Here is a 20,932-nt window from a genome sequence, read left to right on the forward strand (position 1 = left end):
CTGTTGATATATTTTACATTGTTAGGATAACACAGAGTTTCCTGGAAAGAGGTCCCAAGTTTTTTATCAGCAAGATTCCACCTTTGCTGACATGTACCCTTCTTGATGAGTTTTGTTTACTATCAGTGATTCTTGGTAACTGATATTCACATGAGTGACATTTCTCTTCAAAACAGTCTCATATGGAAAAAACCCACCTGTTAGCTTAGGTACTTATAACAGTGTACATGTGTAGCTATTATCTGTAATATGGTCCAGTCATTTGGATTGGATGACTATCTTATAAAGTGTTGACTTCACAACACAAAATTGTGCCTTGGTTCTTAGTAGCCCACTGCTTTTGAAATGAAGGAGGCATCATTTGAATGGTACCCTACAAATACTTCTCAGTGCAAAAATGCCGAAGGTGTTTTGTTTTCAGTTATAGGAAAGGTTCCATAAAAACATACCTTTTCTTTTTTGCCATTAAAAATTCATATGCTTTTTGCCATGAACAAGAAAAGCATTCCAAGAATATGCCATAAATACAACTTTTGCAATCTACCAACCTGACTGTAGCCCTTTAAGAGCCTTAGGGATGTATCCTACTTTAAGAACTTATCCATAAAAAACTTGGTACCCCTTACATATTACAAATTTCATACTGTACTTCAAAGAAGAACCTTATATACATTGTGACTAAAGTACTGTTTATTTCATAATCTAAACAAACACTGGAATACAGTCTATGTTTTTCTACTTTCCGGCAGACTTTACAAAGAGATTTTTTTTTCATAATTGAAACAATCTGCATACACACAGAACATGCATTCTCTAACACCAATAATGAAGGTAAGAAGAGTCAGTTTCCCTCATCTTCCTGTTGCCTGTGTTAGAAAAAAATACTTTTCTTTTTACTGTAGTTATGACAGTGTGGTTAAGGATACAAAGACTAGAGCACAGTTTTACTCCCTGCACAGAAAATGTTCATCACAAGCATGCTGATGGTGATACATATTACATGTCTATTAAATGATAGGCATATTTTTATCCCCTTTACTCCCTTTTTAAAAATACTAAGTGGCTACATGTAAATGCAGTGAAGCAGGTATAAGCTTAATTAATCAGAGTTGATTCAGACTGGCACCAAGATGCAGCAAAGTCCAACAAAGTCTCAGCAAGGCTTTCTGTGGATCACTGATGGCCTCTTCTGCAAAGCAACCATGTTCTAATTTTTCAAAGCAGAAATCAAAGGCTTTGCAGCACGGCCAATCCTGTGGGCAGGGCAGTCTGCGCCGGTCTGCCAGGCCCCCTGGAAAAGATGCACTTGTAGCCCATTAGTGTTTGAGAAAACGTGAGTGGGTTACCTTCCCCGGGGCCACGCCTGCTGCTCTGTGTGGGCCAGGGGCTGGCCGTGGTGTCACACCACGGAGTGGTCGTTGCTGTGCACGCCAGCCAGGATGGTGTGGTTCAGGGACGAGGCCGAGCGGTCCGAGCCCTCGGTGGGGCCGTTGGCGCTCTCGCTGCGCTGGCAGCACAGGATCTGCTTGAACGTCGCGCTCATCTCCTTGTCCCGGTAGGAGTAGATGATGGGGTTCATGGCAGAGTTGAACTCTGCCAGGAGCAGGAAGAATTTTTCATAGGCCAGGACATTGCACTGGGGACAGCAAACGTCGAGGAGCAGCAAGACTAATCCTGGGGTCCAGCAGATTATGAAAGCACCTAGAAAGAGAAAGAATGGACAAAACACAAAGTCTACAAATATACTAATATACCATTACTTGTCAAAATTCCACAAGAACCATCCAGACAGAAGCAGCAATGGTTAATTTTCTCTTTCAGGATCATTGTTCCCACACTCTCTTTTCACTGACCCAATGAGAGGGATGCCTTTCAAAGATCTGTAAATGGTTATGGGCAGCACATCAAAAGAGCAAGACACGCCCCTAAGCCCCAGTCCCAGCCCCCCCACCATCTGAAACTCTGCTTGGCAAATACATTTACATTTAAAGTTGATAATGAGGAACATTTTTTCCCTTCAGCTAGAGACCTCTGACTAATCAATCTCTTGATCAGAAGAAACAATACTGCAATTTACTTCTCAAACTAATAACAACAAAGAAAACCTTTCTGTGAGTGCTGAAAAAGAAAAAGAGAAAGAAAAAGAGTGGTGCAGGCAGCAATTCTCAAGAAAAAGAAAGCCTGGTTCTTGTTAACCCATTTCAGCCCCATTATGTAATGGAAAGTCCTAAACACACATCCTTCTTGCACTGAAATGCCGTCCTTCAACGGATCTACTTCTTTTCTTAGGGGTCTATTCAATCAAAATTCAGAGGCTCATCAGGCTTCAATAGTGTCAAAGCCACAGAGTCTTACACAGATTAAAATGCTTCCCCCCTCCTTTCTCTGTTTTCCAAAGCTCTGAGGAGAACAAAGCCCAGAACAAAATTCAGAGCTCAATGCAGAAATTAAGTCAAATGCTTTGTATTTTATTGGGAGTACTGAATTAAAGGAAGATTGTAACTCCTTGCAGGAGTTACAGGAGGTTAGAGAGGCTTTAAATGTAAGCTCTGCTGGGGAAGCCCTTACACACCAGTCATGTCAGAACAAAGACAGGGCTCCTGAGATTTTCCAGGCTGCTTTACTGAGGTGGAAACCAAAATCTTATCAACACTGAGCAGGATTAGCACGGGCAGCAGCAATAAGGACTTCCCAGCACTACGCTGAGAGCGCTGTTTTCAAACTGGTTCTCCCATCACTGTGGTATTTATTTGTTTATATACTGCTCCTGTTTTTATTACAGTGATGGCCTCTTGCAGCACTAGCACCTAAGTCAATTCCCACACCAGGGAGACTTTGCCATGCCTCCAAGAAGGTGCCAGCAATTTCCAGCTTGCGCAGTGACAACTGTAAACTGTGCAGTTTGGACAGCAAACCCAGGTAGATCAAATAGAAGAAGATTTTCCAAAGGGTCTGCAAGCCTACAATACACACCAGGGGACAGACACAGGAAATCACACACACAGGCTTTTTACACACCAAAAAGCATCCCTAAACTGAGTTTGCTTGCAACTAATGGTGCCACTCAATGCCTATCGCTTTGCTGACCAACAGTGCTCGTCAATGGAAAGAAGCTGGGGGATGAATTGCCAGTTGCCAGGTCAAAGCATCGAGCTCTCTCACCAAATGACTTTTTTAGGGTCCCTGGCAGCAATTTGACAGCATGGAGATGAAACTCTCCCAAGCTGAGGTGGCATCAAACACATGAACCCGCTTCATAGCTTTTGTCTTTTTGCAGCTCTTTTGGATTCCAGCAGTCCTAGAAAAGAGTACTTGAAACCCATGCAAAGGACTAGAGGCTTTTGTCCCTTCCTTTTACCTGTTGCCATAAGAGTAGAAAACTGCATTTCTTTATTTGCAGCATTGTCCATGCTGATAGAATCTGCCCCCTGCACAGAAAAGCTCTGCTGAGCTGCTTTTTGCAGAAACAAAGTCATTAATTCAAATTCAACAACTCACTGTTGAAATTGTGCATGTTCTGTTCAGCCTCCTAGCTAGTAAGGCAGCAGTGCACTTTGTTTTAGCTTAAGCATGTATTTTCTTCTCTATAGGCTGCCTTGGGAGAACAGCATCAGAGATGGGAACACTGCGAGTCATGGGATCTACAGTGAAGGACAAAAGACAATGACAGCATCCTCAGAAGGCCTGTAGCAGAAAAGTGCTATGTGGAAACAATGGAGCTAGCAGGAAAGCTCTCATAGCATTGTTCAAAGTTGCAATTGAAGGCTTCCAATTTTCCATTTTTTTTTAATCTGTTGCTAAGGAATAACGGAACGTTCTGTTGGCATAATTTTTGATATGTTAGAAACAGCCACAAAGAGCTCTATGGTGAGGCAGATAGGAATTTTCTCCTGAGAAAGTCTCAAAGTCATCCAGAAAAATCCACATGCACTGCACTGCACTGAACACTTGTCTCAGATGGAGTTCCTGAGCCTCTCTGGACTCCTCAGTATCTCAGGTCTGATAACCTATGTGCTGAGGCTTGACTGGCTGCACTCAGGAAAAAGTGGACTGTGGTTGAGCAACCAACTAACTGCTCTGTGCAGCTCAGGCTACACTGAAAAATGATAAAAACAAAAGTTGCCTTCCCACCCAGCTCTGGAAGGAAGTCACCATTGTGCAAGTTGTCACCCTTCTGCTCCTAGCAAAACATTCCCCCCATGCTAATGGCTCTGGCAGCTTATGAAGTGCTTGTAAATGGTTACACAAAAATGCCTCAGCTTTGCTCATTTTATTTAACTGTTGGTACACTGGAAAATACTGAGAAGCATCACTCAGGTAAGGATATGTTTGAACTAGGTACAGAGGAAAACATAAATCTCAGACTCTTAATACCTCAGATTTAGGAAACTTCATCTGGTTAAACATAGAATTCTTTTTCTGCAAGGAAAACAAGGATAGATTTTTTTTTCCCCTCTTACTTAGAATATTTGTTGAAGTAAACTGGAAGTGAAATTAAATTCTTCACCTCCCAGAAATCTGTTGTGAATTGACTTCACCAAGAATGAGGATCTAAAAATACCACATTTAATAAAACAGAGACATCCAAAAGCTTCCTGCTGCCATATACTGGAAAGCCTTAAGCATACACCGAAATACTGATGTTTTTCTGCTCAGAATCAGAACTGAGAGCAGTCTGAAGTACAGTATTAGTAATTTCCAGGTGCATCTTTACATTTTACAAACTTGGTCAAACCTAAATTACAATAACATACAAAGCAGATGTGTTGCATTCAGTTACTTGAACCTTTGTGGATATGCCAGAGTCGTACCAAATTTATGTCTTTGGCACTAGGAGAGCCCAACACATTTGAAAAAAGCTGCAGACTTTATGTCTTTGGGTGGCTGAAGAGCACTGTTCCCTCGACAGAGAGCACCTTGCGATATTACCTCCAGCCCTGGCAGTCCTTCAAAGGTGATGGCACTGCAAGAAGCTAAATGAGCTCTTCAGTTGCAGCAGAAGGAACTTTCCCATGGAGCACGGCTAAGGTCTGTCCTGTGGGTCAGGCCACTGAGGGCTGGGTGAAGAAGGAATGCCAATCAGGCTGAATGCCCATCAGAGGTGAATGGCTAGCCATTAGACAGGAAAGCTTGAGGCAACCAGAAAAATAGCACATCTTAAAAGATTGAAGGGTCCCTATGGACTGAGAAGCATGTTTTACAGCAGGAATGAGTTACAAAAAAGCACTTATCTAATTTTCTGCTGAGGTGTGATACCTCTTGTCACAATAAGAAATGAAAGTCTGACTCCTTGTGCATTGTCTGTCTTGCAGAGCTGTGGTAGAAGTCCACTGGAGGCTTTCCAGTGTCTGTGATATGACTACATCTCATCTGTCTTGAGCCCTTGTCTGGTGCATCAGCACAGATTATGTTTCCATGGTAGCTGGATGTTGGAAACTCTTGGGTAAATGAGAAAAGGCCTCACAGCAAGGTTTGATTGCAAGACACTAGAAACTATTGTAGGCAGTAGGCATATGAAACCAGCCATGATAAATCACACAAAAATCAGTGAGAGCAAGAACAAAAGAGAAAACAACTCCAAAAACCAGCAGCAGAAAACAAATAAGCTACAAAAGAATAAACACTGATGAGCTAGTCACTCATTACTAGGATACCAGACTGGATGGCTACTCATGAAGCTTCTTGTGTTAGCAGGCAAAGTGTTTCCTAAGCAGCACTCTTTTTTCTTTTTTTTTTTTTTTTTTGTCTTTTGCCTTGGAGAGCCTATGTCTGTGTTTATTCTATGAACATTTGTTTTCCTCTAACTCAAAAAAGCAAAATAAAAGAAGCACTTCTGCTTCTGCCAAGTCGTACACTGCTGTCTTTCAGAGGATCCAGAGGGATGTAGCTCTTGTCAATGCACACCTATTCTGAAACACCCTTCTTCTCTGCCTTAACCACACTGTGTCCCTTTCATGTGCTCTCTTCCATTCATCTTGTGTGTTAACCCTTGTGTGATATCTGGCATGGGCTCACACTCACCCTGCAAATTCCTCAGTCTATGTGGAGAGGAAAAATGTTGAAAGGGCCTCTTTTAGGGAGTGAGAGAAGAAAAAAAAAATCTCTCCTGTATTTGCAGTTTTTTAAGGATTACAGGAATAGGATACGGAACTAGCATATCAAAGACAGAAAAGCAGAAAAGATGCATTCCAGCTGAACTGCAGGAACGTTTATAATCTGCTGCTGTTGCATGTCTACTCTTGTCCATCTGCTGTCCTCTCCAAATCCCCTCCTGCCCTCAGAGTGGTACTGGTGGCAGGCAGCTGCACCCCCTCTTCCTCTGGGACTACAGTGACTGAGAGAGGAAAGGGCATTGAACGTCGCTGTTATCACTGTTACCACAGCTACCAGCAGGGAGAAGAGTCCTTCTGCACTTGGTGCAGGCTAAATGCAATTCTCTCAGAGAATGATTTGTTTTAATTAACAAAACCATAGCCAAAAAGGGCTGCAGAAGTGCCTGGCATTTTCGACATTCTGATTTAATCCCACCCTCATCAGGGAAAGCCACTTGCTATGCTAGCTGAGGTGCAAGCTCATCAGCTGCAACACAACTGCACTTCTTCATGTCCTAGCCATCTGTAAACTGTATTAATAGTCCTTCTTATCACACTGAGCATTGTTTTGTGCACGGCTTGAACAGAGATGAGTACTGCAAGTATGCAATAGTGCCTATTTACAGCTGTGTACTGTTTTCCCCTGACACAAACATGACAGCATGAAATCTAAAATGAATGAATGACCATAGATGCCAAAGATCACAAAGAGCATTTATCATGCTCTAAACATACAGAGTGTAGATGCGATTCTTCTAATTCTAGTCTGAGCTAATTTTTCCCACTTTTGACACAACACTATTACAATATATGCTAATAGCTCTTGGTAGATGAAAACACTGTCGTTGTTTTTTGTATTTTTTGCTGGAAATATTAACATAGAGGTAATGTTTGCTTTGACCCATGGAATTTTCATGTGAAGAGATAAAATGTGACTACCACATTTTGACCAGATTACTAGATTTAATTGTTTGCTAAACTTGAAAAATTCTAAAGAACTTGATATATGAAAGGCTTGCCTCTCGATCCACAGACTCCAAAAGACTTGAGAAGGATGACAGTGAAGGAAAGTCCTTGAAAAATACCCCTGGTGGGAGAGAGCTGCCTACAGGGTAGAGGTAAGGATGGCCATGCTGAAAAAGGTGCTATCAGAACAGCTTCATTTATTGAAGGTGTCTTTATTTAAGAAAGCTGTATGAATTATGAAAGAGTGAGAGATTCATAGCACACTCCTGCAGTTTTTGACTGATTGTAAAATGCTGCCTTCTCTGACGTGCCTCTGGGAGACTTTAACACTATGGGTGCCTTTGTGTTTCAAGCCAAACCTTCATCTTGTGAGGCTGTGTGTGAAAGAAAGAGGAAACATCTCCAGAAAGAAAGATGTAAAACAGTGTAAAACAGGAAATGAGAAACAATGCAAACTTAAAAAAAATCTACATTAATATTCATGCAACGCTATCTACATATACTTTCCTAAGATGATTTGAAGCAAAAGGATGTGAGCACATAAGAGATAATACACAACTAGAGACCATATGAAAGAGGCTGTGTGATACAAGTTACTATCTTGTCTTTCATGACAGTATATATGCCCCATCCCTAGGGATCTGTGCTCTAGTCTCCTGGGAGCTGAGCTGCTCTAAATGTGCAAGTTATAGATAAAACCCTATCCTCAGCCATATCAAATATCTTAACTCTGCATGAATTCTGTAACTGTCAGGTTTGGGAGATTTTTCCATCTACTGTACCCACGCTTTGTAAAGAGATTTTAGAATAAACTGGTTAAGCTAGTATTGCATCAGATCCCTGATTCCCTACTTCTCCACAGCTACATGCACATGCACAGTCCAACCCCTTACTGAATCTTGTTTTGGGAATTTCAGCTAGCAGGTTTGACCAGACTTTGTACAAAACAATGGCAGGATTGTGTAGGAATAGAGAAATCATGTCTTGCTCAAAAATGTGTTTCCTCTTCTCAGCAGGAATTCAGAATGTGTCTGCTTCAAACATTTGTTCTCACCTTTGAAGGTGCACAGAATTTTTGGTGTTTAAGGCATGGCTATCTTTGTCAACAAACCATCCCTTCTCTGAAGAACCCATCTGCTTCCACCTTCACACATTTGTCTGGTTTAAAACATGTTAATGACTTAACATGAAAGCAGCCTTGGGGCTCTGCCTGTGCTCTGGCTGAGCTGGGAGGACCAGCAAGCCTCGAACCCAAAGAGTTAAATCCTGTGTATATTACCATCACCTCTTTCTGGGCCTTAATATGTAGTATTTCACGTGTGTCTTTTCATCTATCCAGTCCTCATCACCTTATTTCATTTCAGAAAAAATAAAGTAAAAAACTCTTTCTAGGGGGACACACCATCTTGACTACCAATGATATTTCTGCTGGCACCTAGACTCCTTTGCTACAGGCTGGCCTCTGCTCTACCTGCTCTCTTCCAGCACTCACATCATCACATTTCCCCTATTGAAAAAGACATAAATACCTTGGTGAAATCTTTAGGTCAAAGTCTTTCTTTTAAACCAGACACACTTTGGCACTTAAACCTGCTACACAAAGGGTTAACTGAAGAAACATCTGACCTAATATGGTGCTACAGCATTAGCCAATAATCCCTCTGGCATCACTGGCTGCATGGCCACCATCTCTGAGCAGCATGGAGATACACAGACACAAAATGCCTGTGGTCAGTAGGGCTGCATCTACATTGATCATACCTTCCCTTACTCAGAGTGAGCCAACATCTTTCATCTTCTCTCCCTGCTTCACTTTGCAAATCCAGACCAGAGGTGATGAAGAGCAGCTTTCCCCTCAGCCAGACTCCCAAGTGGCAGCTGTGGGGATGTTTGTGACCTTGCTCTCTGCAGCACCTTGTGCTTACTGCCCCGAGTGCTCACTGGCACGTGCTGGAGGCAGGGTAGGCTGACATTCAGACTCCTGGCTTTCCTTCTGGAGATCCTATCTGCTGCATGGCTTCCCACCTGGACACCACCAGGTGGTCCTTCCACAGAGCCTGGCACCAGATGCGGATGTTTCCCATCCCGCACGGTCCCCAGGCACTGTGGTATCCCTGTAGCATCTGCAGCTTTGACAGAGTCAAACAGCAAAAAGACAGAAAAGACTGGTGAGGACCAATAACTAAAATAAAACTAACTGAAGAGAAAATGAAACTTAGCAGTAGCAACCCACCAGAAGTGATCTGCTTATTTCATGGGTACTTGCTAAGCTCTAGCCCAGGTTAACACCTGATGTAATTCCTCACCAGATGCTTGCAGTCTTGCAAGTGGGTGTACTGGTTTGTGGCCAGCTGATCCAGCTGCCCTCAAGTATTCCACAGCTGACATCTCCGAAGGAGAACTCCAGTGCTAAAGCAAATGGAGGAGACCAGGAGGGTTTCTCAATTGACATCTGCAAACCAAAGGTGTTTGAATAGCCCTCTTTTAGAACGCACTTGTAATGGTTTTAAACAACAAATTGCACAGAGGAATGTGCAAAACGTATTCTAAAAATAAAAGCTTAATCCTGCTGTGATTTATCTGTATCCATTTGAATCCCTCAACACAAGAAAAATGGAATTTGCTCCTGACCTAATAACTGCAGGAGAGAGATGGTGCACTGTCCCTCTTAAAAGGGAGAAACTAAGGCTTTTATCTATAGAAAGCATTTTAGACAAAAACAGGAAGTCATTAAATGCCAGTGGTCAGCATTTCAACTGATTTCTAAATCCATAAAGATATGTGAAGCTCATGTCTGAATAAAAGCTTGGCTGTTGCCTAAGCAATCTGATTATTTATCTCTGTGTAAAGAAAAACAGTAGTCCTCATGGAGTTTCTCTGTTGCCAAAAAACCTGACACACAGAGGAAATTTTGGTGTCTCTTTCAATTTTCTGGTGTTCTAGACAAGTCTTTATGCTCGAACTTGAAAACAAATACTCCTACAGTCCCAAATCAGTGCTGGTAGCTTGGCTGGAAAATGAACACGTAAGCCCAGCTGATAACAGGCTCCTGGTACTGGTCTCCCTAGATTGCAGGAAAAAGAAAAGCAGGCAAGAGATATCTGGGGAAAGCTAGAAGCAAGAATCATAGAATCCCAGAAAGACCTGGGTTGGAAAGGCCCTTAAACATCCAATTCGAACCTCCCACCATGAGAAGGGATGCCACACATTTCATCAAGTTGCTCAGAGCCCTGTCCACAACCCCTTCCAGTGATGGGACAGTCACAATTTCTCTGGGCAAACTTTCCAGTGCCTCATCACCCTTATAGTAAAGAATTTAGTCCTAATTTCTAATCTTGATCTACTTTTCCATTTAAAGCCATTTCCGCTTGTTCTATCACTCCATGCTCTTGTAAAAAGTCCCTTTTCAGTGTTCTTGAAGGCCCCTTTCTGGCACTGAGAGCTGCTATAGGCTCTTCCCAGAGCCTTTTCTTCTTCAGGCTGAACAAACCCAATGCTCTCAGCCTGCTCCAGCCCTCTGATCATCTTGGCTCTTCTCTGAATTTGCTCTAATGGGTCCAATAAACAACCTTTAGCTCATACCTGGCGACCTGTTTCCACCCCCTAGTCCAAACTCGGTTAGGATTCTCTTTAGGGGCCCTGATTGCTCATAGGAATGACTTGGGACTTCAGGTGGGGGTCACCAGGTCTCCTGAAAGATGAAGATGCTTCTGCAGAAGTGAAGGCTCACTGCAAGAGGTGGTGCGAGGCCAGGGCAGGACAGCTGGCACATGCAAGCAGGGCTCGCAGACTGGACTCTCCTCTGCCTGCTTCTGCAGGGTACATTTAGTGTGCTAGGGACTTACTTGGGTGTTTCACTGCTGTTTTAGCAGCTGCAGTTTCCAATCACAGAAAAATAATTCACAGCCATGTTGAAAAAGCCCTGTTCTGCCCACTTTTCCTACAGAAATCCATATAACTTCTGTGGTACTCTGCTACATAGTCAGAATGCTATGCTCAAACAATACAGCATATTTAGCAGATATCAAACAACTTTGCTATGTGAGATTGTTTAATTGTATTTTCCTTTGTTGTTAAGGACATTAAGTGTTACTGGTATTATGTTTGGATAAGCTCCAGTTGCAACACAAGATTCCAAATGAAGCCTGGGTGGATGCAATTTAATATGTAAAGGACTGCCTTGATTCTTACATAAGATTAAACTAATAATATTAGAAGAAAAACATTAGCCTCTGTTGGTTCCCTTAATAGGAATAAAACTATTTTATTTAACATGCTAATACTGGACTCTGAGTAGGAGAAAGTGTTACCAAGTGTTACCAGCTCTACCTCAACTGCAAGAAAACTGTGTGTGCTTTTAATTTATATAGCCATACTAACATTTATCTGATTATAGCTATCTGGTTAAGCTGTGGTAGACATCCTTTGAGAGAACTGCATTAAGATCAGTCACACAAAGTGATTTTAAGAAGCAGAATCCATGCTGACAGCTGTGCTTTTCAGAAAACGAAGAGCACAAGCTCCAAATTGAAATGGGCAACAGGGTAAGCCCCTAAGGATAAGGGAATGCCACTCTCGGATAAACCTGCTCGGGAAAATCTGACTGCCTTTGGACAAGTTAGAAAAGCCTTTCTAGTCCTCACCTGAATATAACAAATCAAGCTACTGCCTTAAAGCAAAAGCAGCCTTGGACAGACTGCACATGAATGGCACTATCACCTGAGTTGTCTGCACACCTCACCATCCAACTGTGTTAAGGTAATGCAGACATTATTCAGGCTATCAGGCCATCAAGGAGGCACCTACAAATGGCACTGCTAAAACAGAGGGGAGCAGACAGATGTGGCATTGCATATCACAGGAGAAGCACTGAGTAGAGAACCTGCGTTTTGATTGTGGGAAGTATATACTTACAGATTGTCAAAAGGGTAAATTCTAGGTTTTGGCACTTAATTCTACATGTACCTGTTAAAAATTATCTAGATGAGGCTGGTATCTAGGGCAGAAAATATAGGTTTTGTTCTGCATTTCCACACTGTGAAGATGAGACATTGTTTAAAGGGATGCAGCTACCTTTTGGCCCTCACAGATTTCTCTGGATTCCCCATTAGGATGCTTGCTGTCTTGCTGCATAATTTCAGTGTGGTAACAACAGTATTTTCCATACTTCAAATGAGAAATTCAGTGAATAGGACTGGAAATGTTTAATTGCTGATGGATTCCAGGGGCAGCTTCTCTGATGCTTCTCTAATAATTTACCATATCAGAATCTAGATTGATTTAAGATTTTCAGACAAATATAGAAGAGAGCTCTAATAAAACCTAGTCTCTCTTTCATGTCATATCATCAAGAATCACACTCCCATGCATTATCTGGGGGGAAAAAGGTTTATCTTCAGCTAGCTCCTTCTCTCAGCAGAACACACTGGTGTAAAACCCTGAGTGTGTGGCTACACCCTCATGACGACAAATGAGGGCATCCCAGTCTCATCCACTTAGAGGATTAGTCACTAAAACTGCTCCTGGGTTAGACAAGGGATGTGCCTTCTCCCTACTCCTTCTCCCTTCCCCCTACAACTAAGCTTCCCCAAAATCACGGCATTTGTTGGAGAAGTGAGCTTGATTTGGCTTACAGAACAGATCATTGTGTTTCCATTGGCTTATAGGAACAGTCTTCTACCTTTGGCAGTCTGCTCTCCTGTTCTAAATTTAACCTCTGCTAAGAAAAGTATGGCACCTAAAAGTACCCAAGAGTAGTGCTTGGACTGTGCTAGCACCACATCCTTGGTTGCTTGGCTTAAAGATTGCCATATAAATAGCCTCTGAAACCACAAAAAAGCACACTATCGTGCTTTTTTGAAGGTTACTCAGTCTGCGTATTTCTGAGGATGTGACTCCTTTGACCTCTGGCAGACAGTTTGCTCCAGTGTCCCTATAAAAGACTGTAGGTTTTGGCTATATATAACAGGGGACAACAATGATGAAGTTTAAAAAAAAGAGGTGCTAAGTCTCTTAACTTTCAGTTCCCTTACTCCTACCCTCTTATGAAAGAGCAATTGAATAGCAACAGAAAAGTGAAATAACTTGTCTGTGCCAAAAGTGGGCTGACTCCCAGCCACCTTCATCTCTTTCAGGGGTGTTCATGAGAAGTGCCAGACAAAGGTCATTTAGATCCAGCCCCTCTCTACCATGAGAGGTGAAAGCAGAGGTGTTAACACTGGTGCTTTCTCTGCAGCATGCCTTCCTTGCTGCTTGGCTTTGTCCTGGGTTTTCTGCTGCTGGGCACGAGCAGGAGCTCCCACTGAACTCTTGGCCTCTCTAATGAGGCTGTCAAAGACAACAGTAATCATTCTCTTCTGTCACCTGTCTTCAGCCCAAGGGCAATGCAAACTTGTTTCTCACAGTGACACAGAGAAGAGATGCTGCTGCCAAGGCAGAGCTCATGGCTGTGCTCACACAGGGGCTGCTCCCCGCGGATCTGCCAGTGAATGGGCTGCTTCTGCAGGGCAAGAACTTGAAATCTCTTCCCTTTTAGCACTCTGTTTGCCATGGACTTCAGTCCTCAAGCGATGAGGGATTTATACGCCATCCAAAGTAAAATCTTTGCCAGCTGAAAATTAAACAATCCAGAATTTTTCAAAACAGAAAAGACAGTTTAAACAACTCTTTAAGATGCAGACCAAGCTGATCTGGTAAAAAAGCAGATCACCATTATGTACAGTAGGGGTAGAACTCTACTTTTAAAAATAACCGCTAATAACAGTTCCATCAGATGTGGCAGATAATGACATACAATGCAGATCACACCATGGCTGCTAGAGACAGAAAATACTTGTGAAAGCATTTGCTTCACACTTGGAATGCCTGAGACTTCATGCAGACAGTGATGAAGCATCCAGAAAGCAAGCCTAATACGTTCTGTCTCATCTGATGGCCCTTACAGCTGTCTAATCCCCTCCGGCTGATCCTGTGCCATCCCCAGGCATGTCTGTGGAGCATTCTGCCCTGACCCTCCGTGTGAACAGGCTCTAGGTGCAGGGCTGGGATGTTGGCTCCAAGGGAGAGGACAGCATACAAGCAGGGAGTCAGCCATCAAAGACACTGCAACTCCACTAACTCCCACAAGCAATTGCAAAAACAAACAACTGCAATCACCACAGCTGCACTGAAAGCTAGCCTCTGAAAGGAAAACAAAAGGCTCCTCCACACTCTGTGGAAACCCACAAGAAGTTTTGGCATAGTTATCAGTCCTCAAAAGAAGGTCTTAGTATGCATAGGCTATCTACTGTATTGTGCCCTGCTTTAAACAACACAGTGGATGCAGGATTGTGAAATAGAAAACCGAACTAGCACACGTCAGTTGTTGTTGCCTGATGGAAGAAGTAGTAAAGGACCAAGACTGCTACCAAACCACAAAGACCATTTCCACTTGCATTACATTCAGCAGCTGCACATTCAGCTGCAGCCCACCTAAGGGGCTGAGGAGGCAGTAAACTGACAGAGTAGCAGAAGGGGTGAAACAGGATCTAAAAGCATTTTGAGAGGATCAAAAAAAAGACACCTCCTCAAATCCCTGCTCCCAGCTTTTGTATTGCTCCATGTTAAAAAAAAAGCACCACACCAAGCAGAAAGGCTGTGCCCACCAGCACTGCTCAATATTACCAGCACATGTCAGATTATTTTGGGACAGACATGCTGATATATGAATCTGAAAGACTTCTCCAGGATTGTGGTTTTTTATTTTGTTTTAGCAGATACTTGTAGGCTTGTGCCTAAAGTAAACAGGAAACTGCATGAGATAAAATGAGACCTTCCAGGCAAAAAGGCCCTCCACTGAGGAATTTTTGGGTTTAAAATAAAAAAGATAAACAAGCAATTAGTACATTGAAAGAAAATCGCTTGCAAAATCCTTCTATTCAGCAAATTAATTGCTTCTAAGAAGTACCTCTGCTGTTCTAAATGAAATACAAAGCTTTTTTCCTTTTTCAGAAAAGATTAAAACTCTCCTTACTACTCAGCAATGCACTGAAGGGCACCACTCAGGGATGACTTTATTTTCTTTTAAAATGTTTTAACAATGGAATATTCAAGCAACACTGAGGTAAACTCCCACAAAGCAGCAGTGTGTATGGAAGATGCATAAAGAAAAAGCCCTGAGGCAAACTCAGATCAGCTTTTGCTGGACTTCATTTGTAGTTCCTGGTGATACTTGCTGGCTTCTCCTCATTTTTCTACAGAGTTCAGAGCAGCGGCCACACCAAAGTCAGGCTAGCTAAATGAGAGACAAATGCAAGGCAGAGGGGCCATTTCAGTGCTGTAGGAAAAGCCCATGCTTCCAGCTCCTTCTTATAAACTTTATAGCCTGGAGATTGATCACAGCTGTGCCTTAAATAATGAGCTAAACCAAACACCACTGCAAGCTTTTAATCTGCTGGGCTCTAACTGTTCTGCAAGCTACAAGGGGAGAAAAGGAGCAGGGATTTCTTTGTCCCTGGTGTTTTCTAGGAGAGAAAAGCAACAAGGAATGAGCCCACTTATTTGCCCTTCAAAAGAATGAGCACTCAGTTTCCTTAGGCATCCTGTGACATCACAAGCATTTTACTGTCATTGGTGTTCTTGCTGTTGTATGCTATCCAAACCCTGATATTGTAATCCTGCTCATTAATTATCTACGAGCATGAGAATACATAGCCATGAACAGTCTGACCTACTGCAAATTTGTTGATTTCACATTATTTCCAGTACATATTTTTCTGAAAACAAGCACTCACTAATTATATTTTTCTTTGTGTGTTCTCTTGTCTTTAATTGAATTTATTAGAGAAGGCTCATTCAAGTTTCACCACCTTGAAGTCCCTTAAGAATGCAGCATCAGTGGCTAAGTTACAGGTACGGGGCAAGTAACATGGTCTGTGCAGGACAGTTTTCACTCCCTGACACTTTAATCCACTTTTTGTGGGGCTCATGTGTGAAGCTGGCTGAGCACTCTGCAAAGCCTGCAGTGTTGGGATGCCACAGGAGTCTCTTGGGTTGGTGAGTTCCATGCCCCAGTGCACAAGAAATCATCCCGGTTACAGTCCAGCCACCCTTCCCCCTTACTGACACGGCTTTTAGGTGAACTTTGCTCTCATCCCACCTGACCCATGGCTGGAGAAGCTTGCATCAGTTCCTGAACTATGGGGTTTTGTAAAACCCGAGGCACGTGTGCTTGGGGAAGGGAATGAATGAGAATGGAGATAAGCAGTACCCAGAAGAGAGACCCCTCTTACCCTCCCCAAACACGAGAGTTTTGTTCCAGTAAGTTATAAACACTGTTACTGTCTCAAATGGTACTGGATCTCATCTTTTCTCTGTGGGCCACGGTAGGTCCCTACAGATTAAAACCGCAACTGTTGAAATCCACCTTTTGGATGTTCACTGGCTGTGATGTGTTCCATGTTTATGCAATTATGGCAGCATGTTTCTGCAGATACGGCTGTATGTTTCATTCATAGAAGAAACAAACAAAAAACCAACAAAAAAGGCACCTGTAACTGACCCACAGCCTCCATCTCTTCATTATTCTGCATGACAGACTAATTCCCATATCCATAAGGGTTACTTTGTGCAGGAGTTCAGGGCTGATGGGAAACGGCTGAACGCAGAGATCTCGCAAGGCTCAGTTGTGGCTGTAAAACACTGCTGCTAGCTGTGAAGTCTGAGCTTGAATGTTGCTGCAATGCAAGCTTTTTTCAGTAGAAAATTCACATGTTCAGAGTAGACACAGTGCACAGGCAAGAGCAAAATCATCAATAAGTAAAGAAATGAGTTGGTTAGCTGATTGCATTGTCAGGAGGCTTTGAGATAAGCAGTGAGATGATCATATCACAGGGGTCACCGTCTGAGTACTGTCTATGAGCACAGAGAAAGGGAGAGGCAGAGGTGGCAATGCCAGCAAGAACAATGCATATCACTGCAACAGACACATGTAAAAGTTTATGGACACAACAAAAACTCAGTCTTTTCCAGAGAAATGTTGTGTTGAGATGTGTCAGCCAGATGGAAAGAGACACACCCAAGAGTTATTTTATGGCAGAAGAGAGCCATTTCTAACTTGCCACATCTCCATCTTTATTTCTAGCCGTCCTTTCTCAACGTATCCAGGCATGGTCAATGGGCTGTACATATCTCCTCACCCACAGAAGCACCTATTGGGTCAGACTCAGCTGTACTAAGTGTTATACTAAGGGGAATTTCAGAAATCTAGCTTATGGTGTCATCACATTTCTAGCACACGTACTCATCTCACAACTAAATGCATTTTTTGTCACCTGCATTATTTGTATGATAAGCATTCAAGCATGCTTTCACAGAGAGTGTATTGATTATGAGCAATCCAAGAAGAATTCGCATCTCTGTTGCTCATGAAATGAAACTGTTTTGTACCTGGTGGTGAGTGCTATTGAATGCCACCAGACCTTTTTGTTCTGGCTGTGAGGGCTCACTGGGCATGACTAGGCTTACAGTTGCATGATATTGTTCTACCCGTGAGTCTGTAATAGGAGTAGTGCTTATAGGACATTGCTGGATTTAGAGTGCTGCGTTGCCTCTGCATTTCTGTTACTTAGTATGGACTTGTCTATGACCCAGAATCCAGGCCCAGCCACCACCAGCCCCTTTGACATCTGAGGACCAGCTGGAACACAAGGGCGTTTATTTCCCTGTTAAATTTCTTTACTCTCCATGTGTCAGAAAGGTTTGCCTTACTCTTAATGTGACAGCAGCATAGAGGTGTCTTTATCAGCTCTTGAGTGCTTTGAACTCCAAGCAAGTCCTGGAGCCAGAAGACACTGCCATGAAGAGGGCAGCTGTGGTCACAGCAATAAGGGGTCTCCTGGAAAACCCTCATACCAAGGGCACAAACTGCAATGTGCCTACACACCCTTTAATCAAAAAGGGTGAAAATATTCTAACACAAGTCCTCTATCTAAATTAAAGAACAATTCATACATGAACTGAGCTACTGAATCATTGAATATTTCCAGATATTTCTCTTACTGATACCTCTCATGTTGGTTCATCAAATTTCCAAACAGTTATTACTGCTAGCCTAATAACTGTTTTCACAGGTCTTAAAAAAGCTGGTAATGTGCCTGGTGTTTCCAATAACTCTGTGTTTCATTTTTCTGAGGCGTGAGAAATAGAGGTGTTTAAACAACAACAAAAAATACACTACCCATCTTCTAAGTATGTGGACTTCTCTCGTTTTTTTGAAAGCGGTCAGTCTGTGTCACAGAAGTGGAGGATATTGTTTCAAGATGTGGCAACAAACATCTCTTACTATCACAGATGTCAGCACACACAGAAGCCCTACCATAACACGCTGCTGCAAAATGCTGCCTTCAAAATTGCCTACATGCAGATATTTAGTCAATTCTATCAGGGTACTAGAGGCTGTGCACTGTACTAACAGTACTTCCTGTTAAAAAAAATCCAACTTAACTCTTTACAACAGAAGCCTTCTGCTTGGGCTGGCATTTTTACTTGTGCTTTCTGCTTTCTTACACACATCTGAGGAAACGCTCAGTGAAACTGCTGCATCTGTTAGACATTTATCTCTTCTGTTTGAACACAACTGCAGCAAAAAAGAGGCAGTGAACTTAAATTTCAAATGAAAAGCATGTCAAGCTTCTCTAATAAGGGCAAATATAACATTTTCTTTGTTATTTTGGGGAAAATCTGCACTCAACAGTGCAATATGCAATGAAGACATCCCGTAAGAGACACGTGGCAAGATTCCCTCTACTGTAGGAGTCAAGGGTAATTCTTGGTAGTCTCTGGATGCAGGAGACACTCTGCAAACTTTGGGGAGAAAGGTGAATTGCTTTAAAGTGAAGTGCATAAAGTACAAAGCTTATGAACACTTTGTGGACAAGGTTTTAATGTGTTTCATCACTGGTTTCAAGGTCAAGGCAAGGTTTGAAATCTGGTTCGTGTCCCTGCTAAGATTTCAACAGTACACGTGGAGAAATCCATGTGTTTATACAGACAAATGCAGAACTTGCGCTTCAGCCATCTCTCTCAGCTCATTTTAAATGCAGGAGATTTTGGAATTTGAGGCACTGTTGTAGGCACTGCATGCTAGAAAATTGCTGTGTCTCTGGGTGTACGTGCCTCCCAGGTGCAATTTCCTTATGAATCAAACCTTAACTGGCCATTATTTCTGGGCAATCTACTTTTTGAATTACTGATGATCAATGAAGCCCTGGACTTAGGAACTGAAAGTACAAGGCAACTACAAAAATGAAATGAAATAAAATGAAATGAAAAAATAAAACAAAAATAAATAATAAAGAATAAAAATAAAGAATAATAAAACAAAACAAAATAAAATAAATAAAATAAAATAAAATAAAATAAAATAAAATAAAATAAAATAAAATAAAATAAAATAAAATAAAATAAAATAAAATAAAATAAAATAAAATAAAATAAAATAAAATAAAATAGTATATTTTTGATGTTGAGTTTCCCAGGGCACTGAGGAGAAGTTATAGCCCTGGAATGTCATGTGTCCTCTACACCTTTAACCAGAGGATGTGTCTCAGCCCCAGCTGGTTTCTCCAAACTCCTGTGGGATGCAGAGGGAGCTAGCTAAGAAAAAAACCCAAACCTTATACCTCCAAAATCTCAGCAGCAGTAGTAAATTGACTTGTGCCTGGCCAGTGGCCAAAGACAGCAGGCTCTTTTGCATCCTGGTGCCCCCCTTTCTTGGATCAGCACAGTCAGGGAAGCTGGGAAGCAAATGGCGGCCTACCCAGCAGACAAAGTGCTCAGGACTCCTCCCACTGAGGCACTTCTCTCCTACAGTCAGAGACATAAATCAGTCAGAGCCTAAATGGTGAACTGCCTGGGTAAAAATGGAACAGATGGGCCTGCCGTTTCACAACCTGGTTCCAATAATTCAGGAAAGAAACACATTTGTTCTTTCTTCTAAGGGTAAATCTCTATATATGGGATATTTATGCCTATGATAGTGGTTTGCAGGAAGGTGGCTATAATTTGTTTTCTGGAAATAGGTCTGGAATTGCTTTTCTATGCCATGCCACAAGGCAGGACAGTCTGGCAGCCCAGTCCAGCTCAGAGGCATGAGATATGGGGCACCAGTGCTCCAGGACAGGGTGGTCTCTACTGTGAAGGCCCCAGAACATCCTTTGACAGCTCCAGCTCCCACAAACTACCCTGGCAGTAATGCTGGCTGTCAGAGGTGCTGCTCCTGCCTGCCAGCCAAACAGGGCCAAGGCACCTCTGAGAAATAAAGAGAGCAGAAGAGATGGGAACAGACGGAAAGGTGAGGCAGGAGGGTGAAGAATAATAAAAAAATAAATAAAAGGAAAATCTCATGGGAAACCGCATCAATCAGTACTGTGTTCACTGGAATGTGCTTAAAAGCTAGTATTTCTGGAGTGCATATGGCTTTATACACATCTCTCACTTTGCTTGCTGGGGCCAGGCCAGTGTAGCTGAACACCTTCTGCTTTATCACAGGACTACACATGGTGAGTGCAGCACTCAGGTATTTAGTGGCTGTATTGGCTGAAAGTTCTTCTAAAGAATGCTACATTACTTATTTCAAGCTAAGTACTTTGCTTACTTAAATTGATCCCTCCTCCCCATAGAGTGAACCAAGCCAAGCTTTTCTGCTGGAAAGACAGAAAACTACACAACTCATCTTGTGCAGAACTCAGGCTAAATAGGCAAGGATCAGATGCAGATCACGCTCAGTGAAGGACCATTTTCAGCCCCCATGGTTTACAGGGGCATTACAGTCTATTAACCAATATGCATTCACTTCACCTTTTCTTTCTGTGTGTGTGGGTAACAATAATAGGAAA

At 42.4% G+C, this 20,932-nt stretch overlaps 1 protein-coding gene across 2 annotated transcripts in view; it reads right to left on the reverse strand.

Annotated features, from left to right (window-relative positions):
* Positions 1–672: 672 nt before the first annotated feature.
* The window catches only part of LPAR1 (lysophosphatidic acid receptor 1), a 67,217-nt gene continuing 46,957 nt past the window's right edge, over positions 673–20,932 (reverse strand). For both annotated transcript variants that reach the window (XM_058044467.1, XM_058044468.1), the window contains exon 4: positions 673–1,701. In XM_058044467.1, the coding sequence (XP_057900450.1) occupies positions 1,400–1,701 (302 nt within the window). In that variant the 3' untranslated portion in view covers positions 673–1,399. The remainder of the gene's footprint in view (positions 1,702–20,932) is intronic.

The sequence above is a fragment of the Melospiza georgiana genome, chromosome Z, assembly GCF_028018845.1.
Source record: "Melospiza georgiana isolate bMelGeo1 chromosome Z, bMelGeo1.pri, whole genome shotgun sequence".
In the NCBI taxonomy this organism is placed as follows: domain Eukaryota; kingdom Metazoa; phylum Chordata; class Aves; order Passeriformes; family Passerellidae; genus Melospiza; species Melospiza georgiana.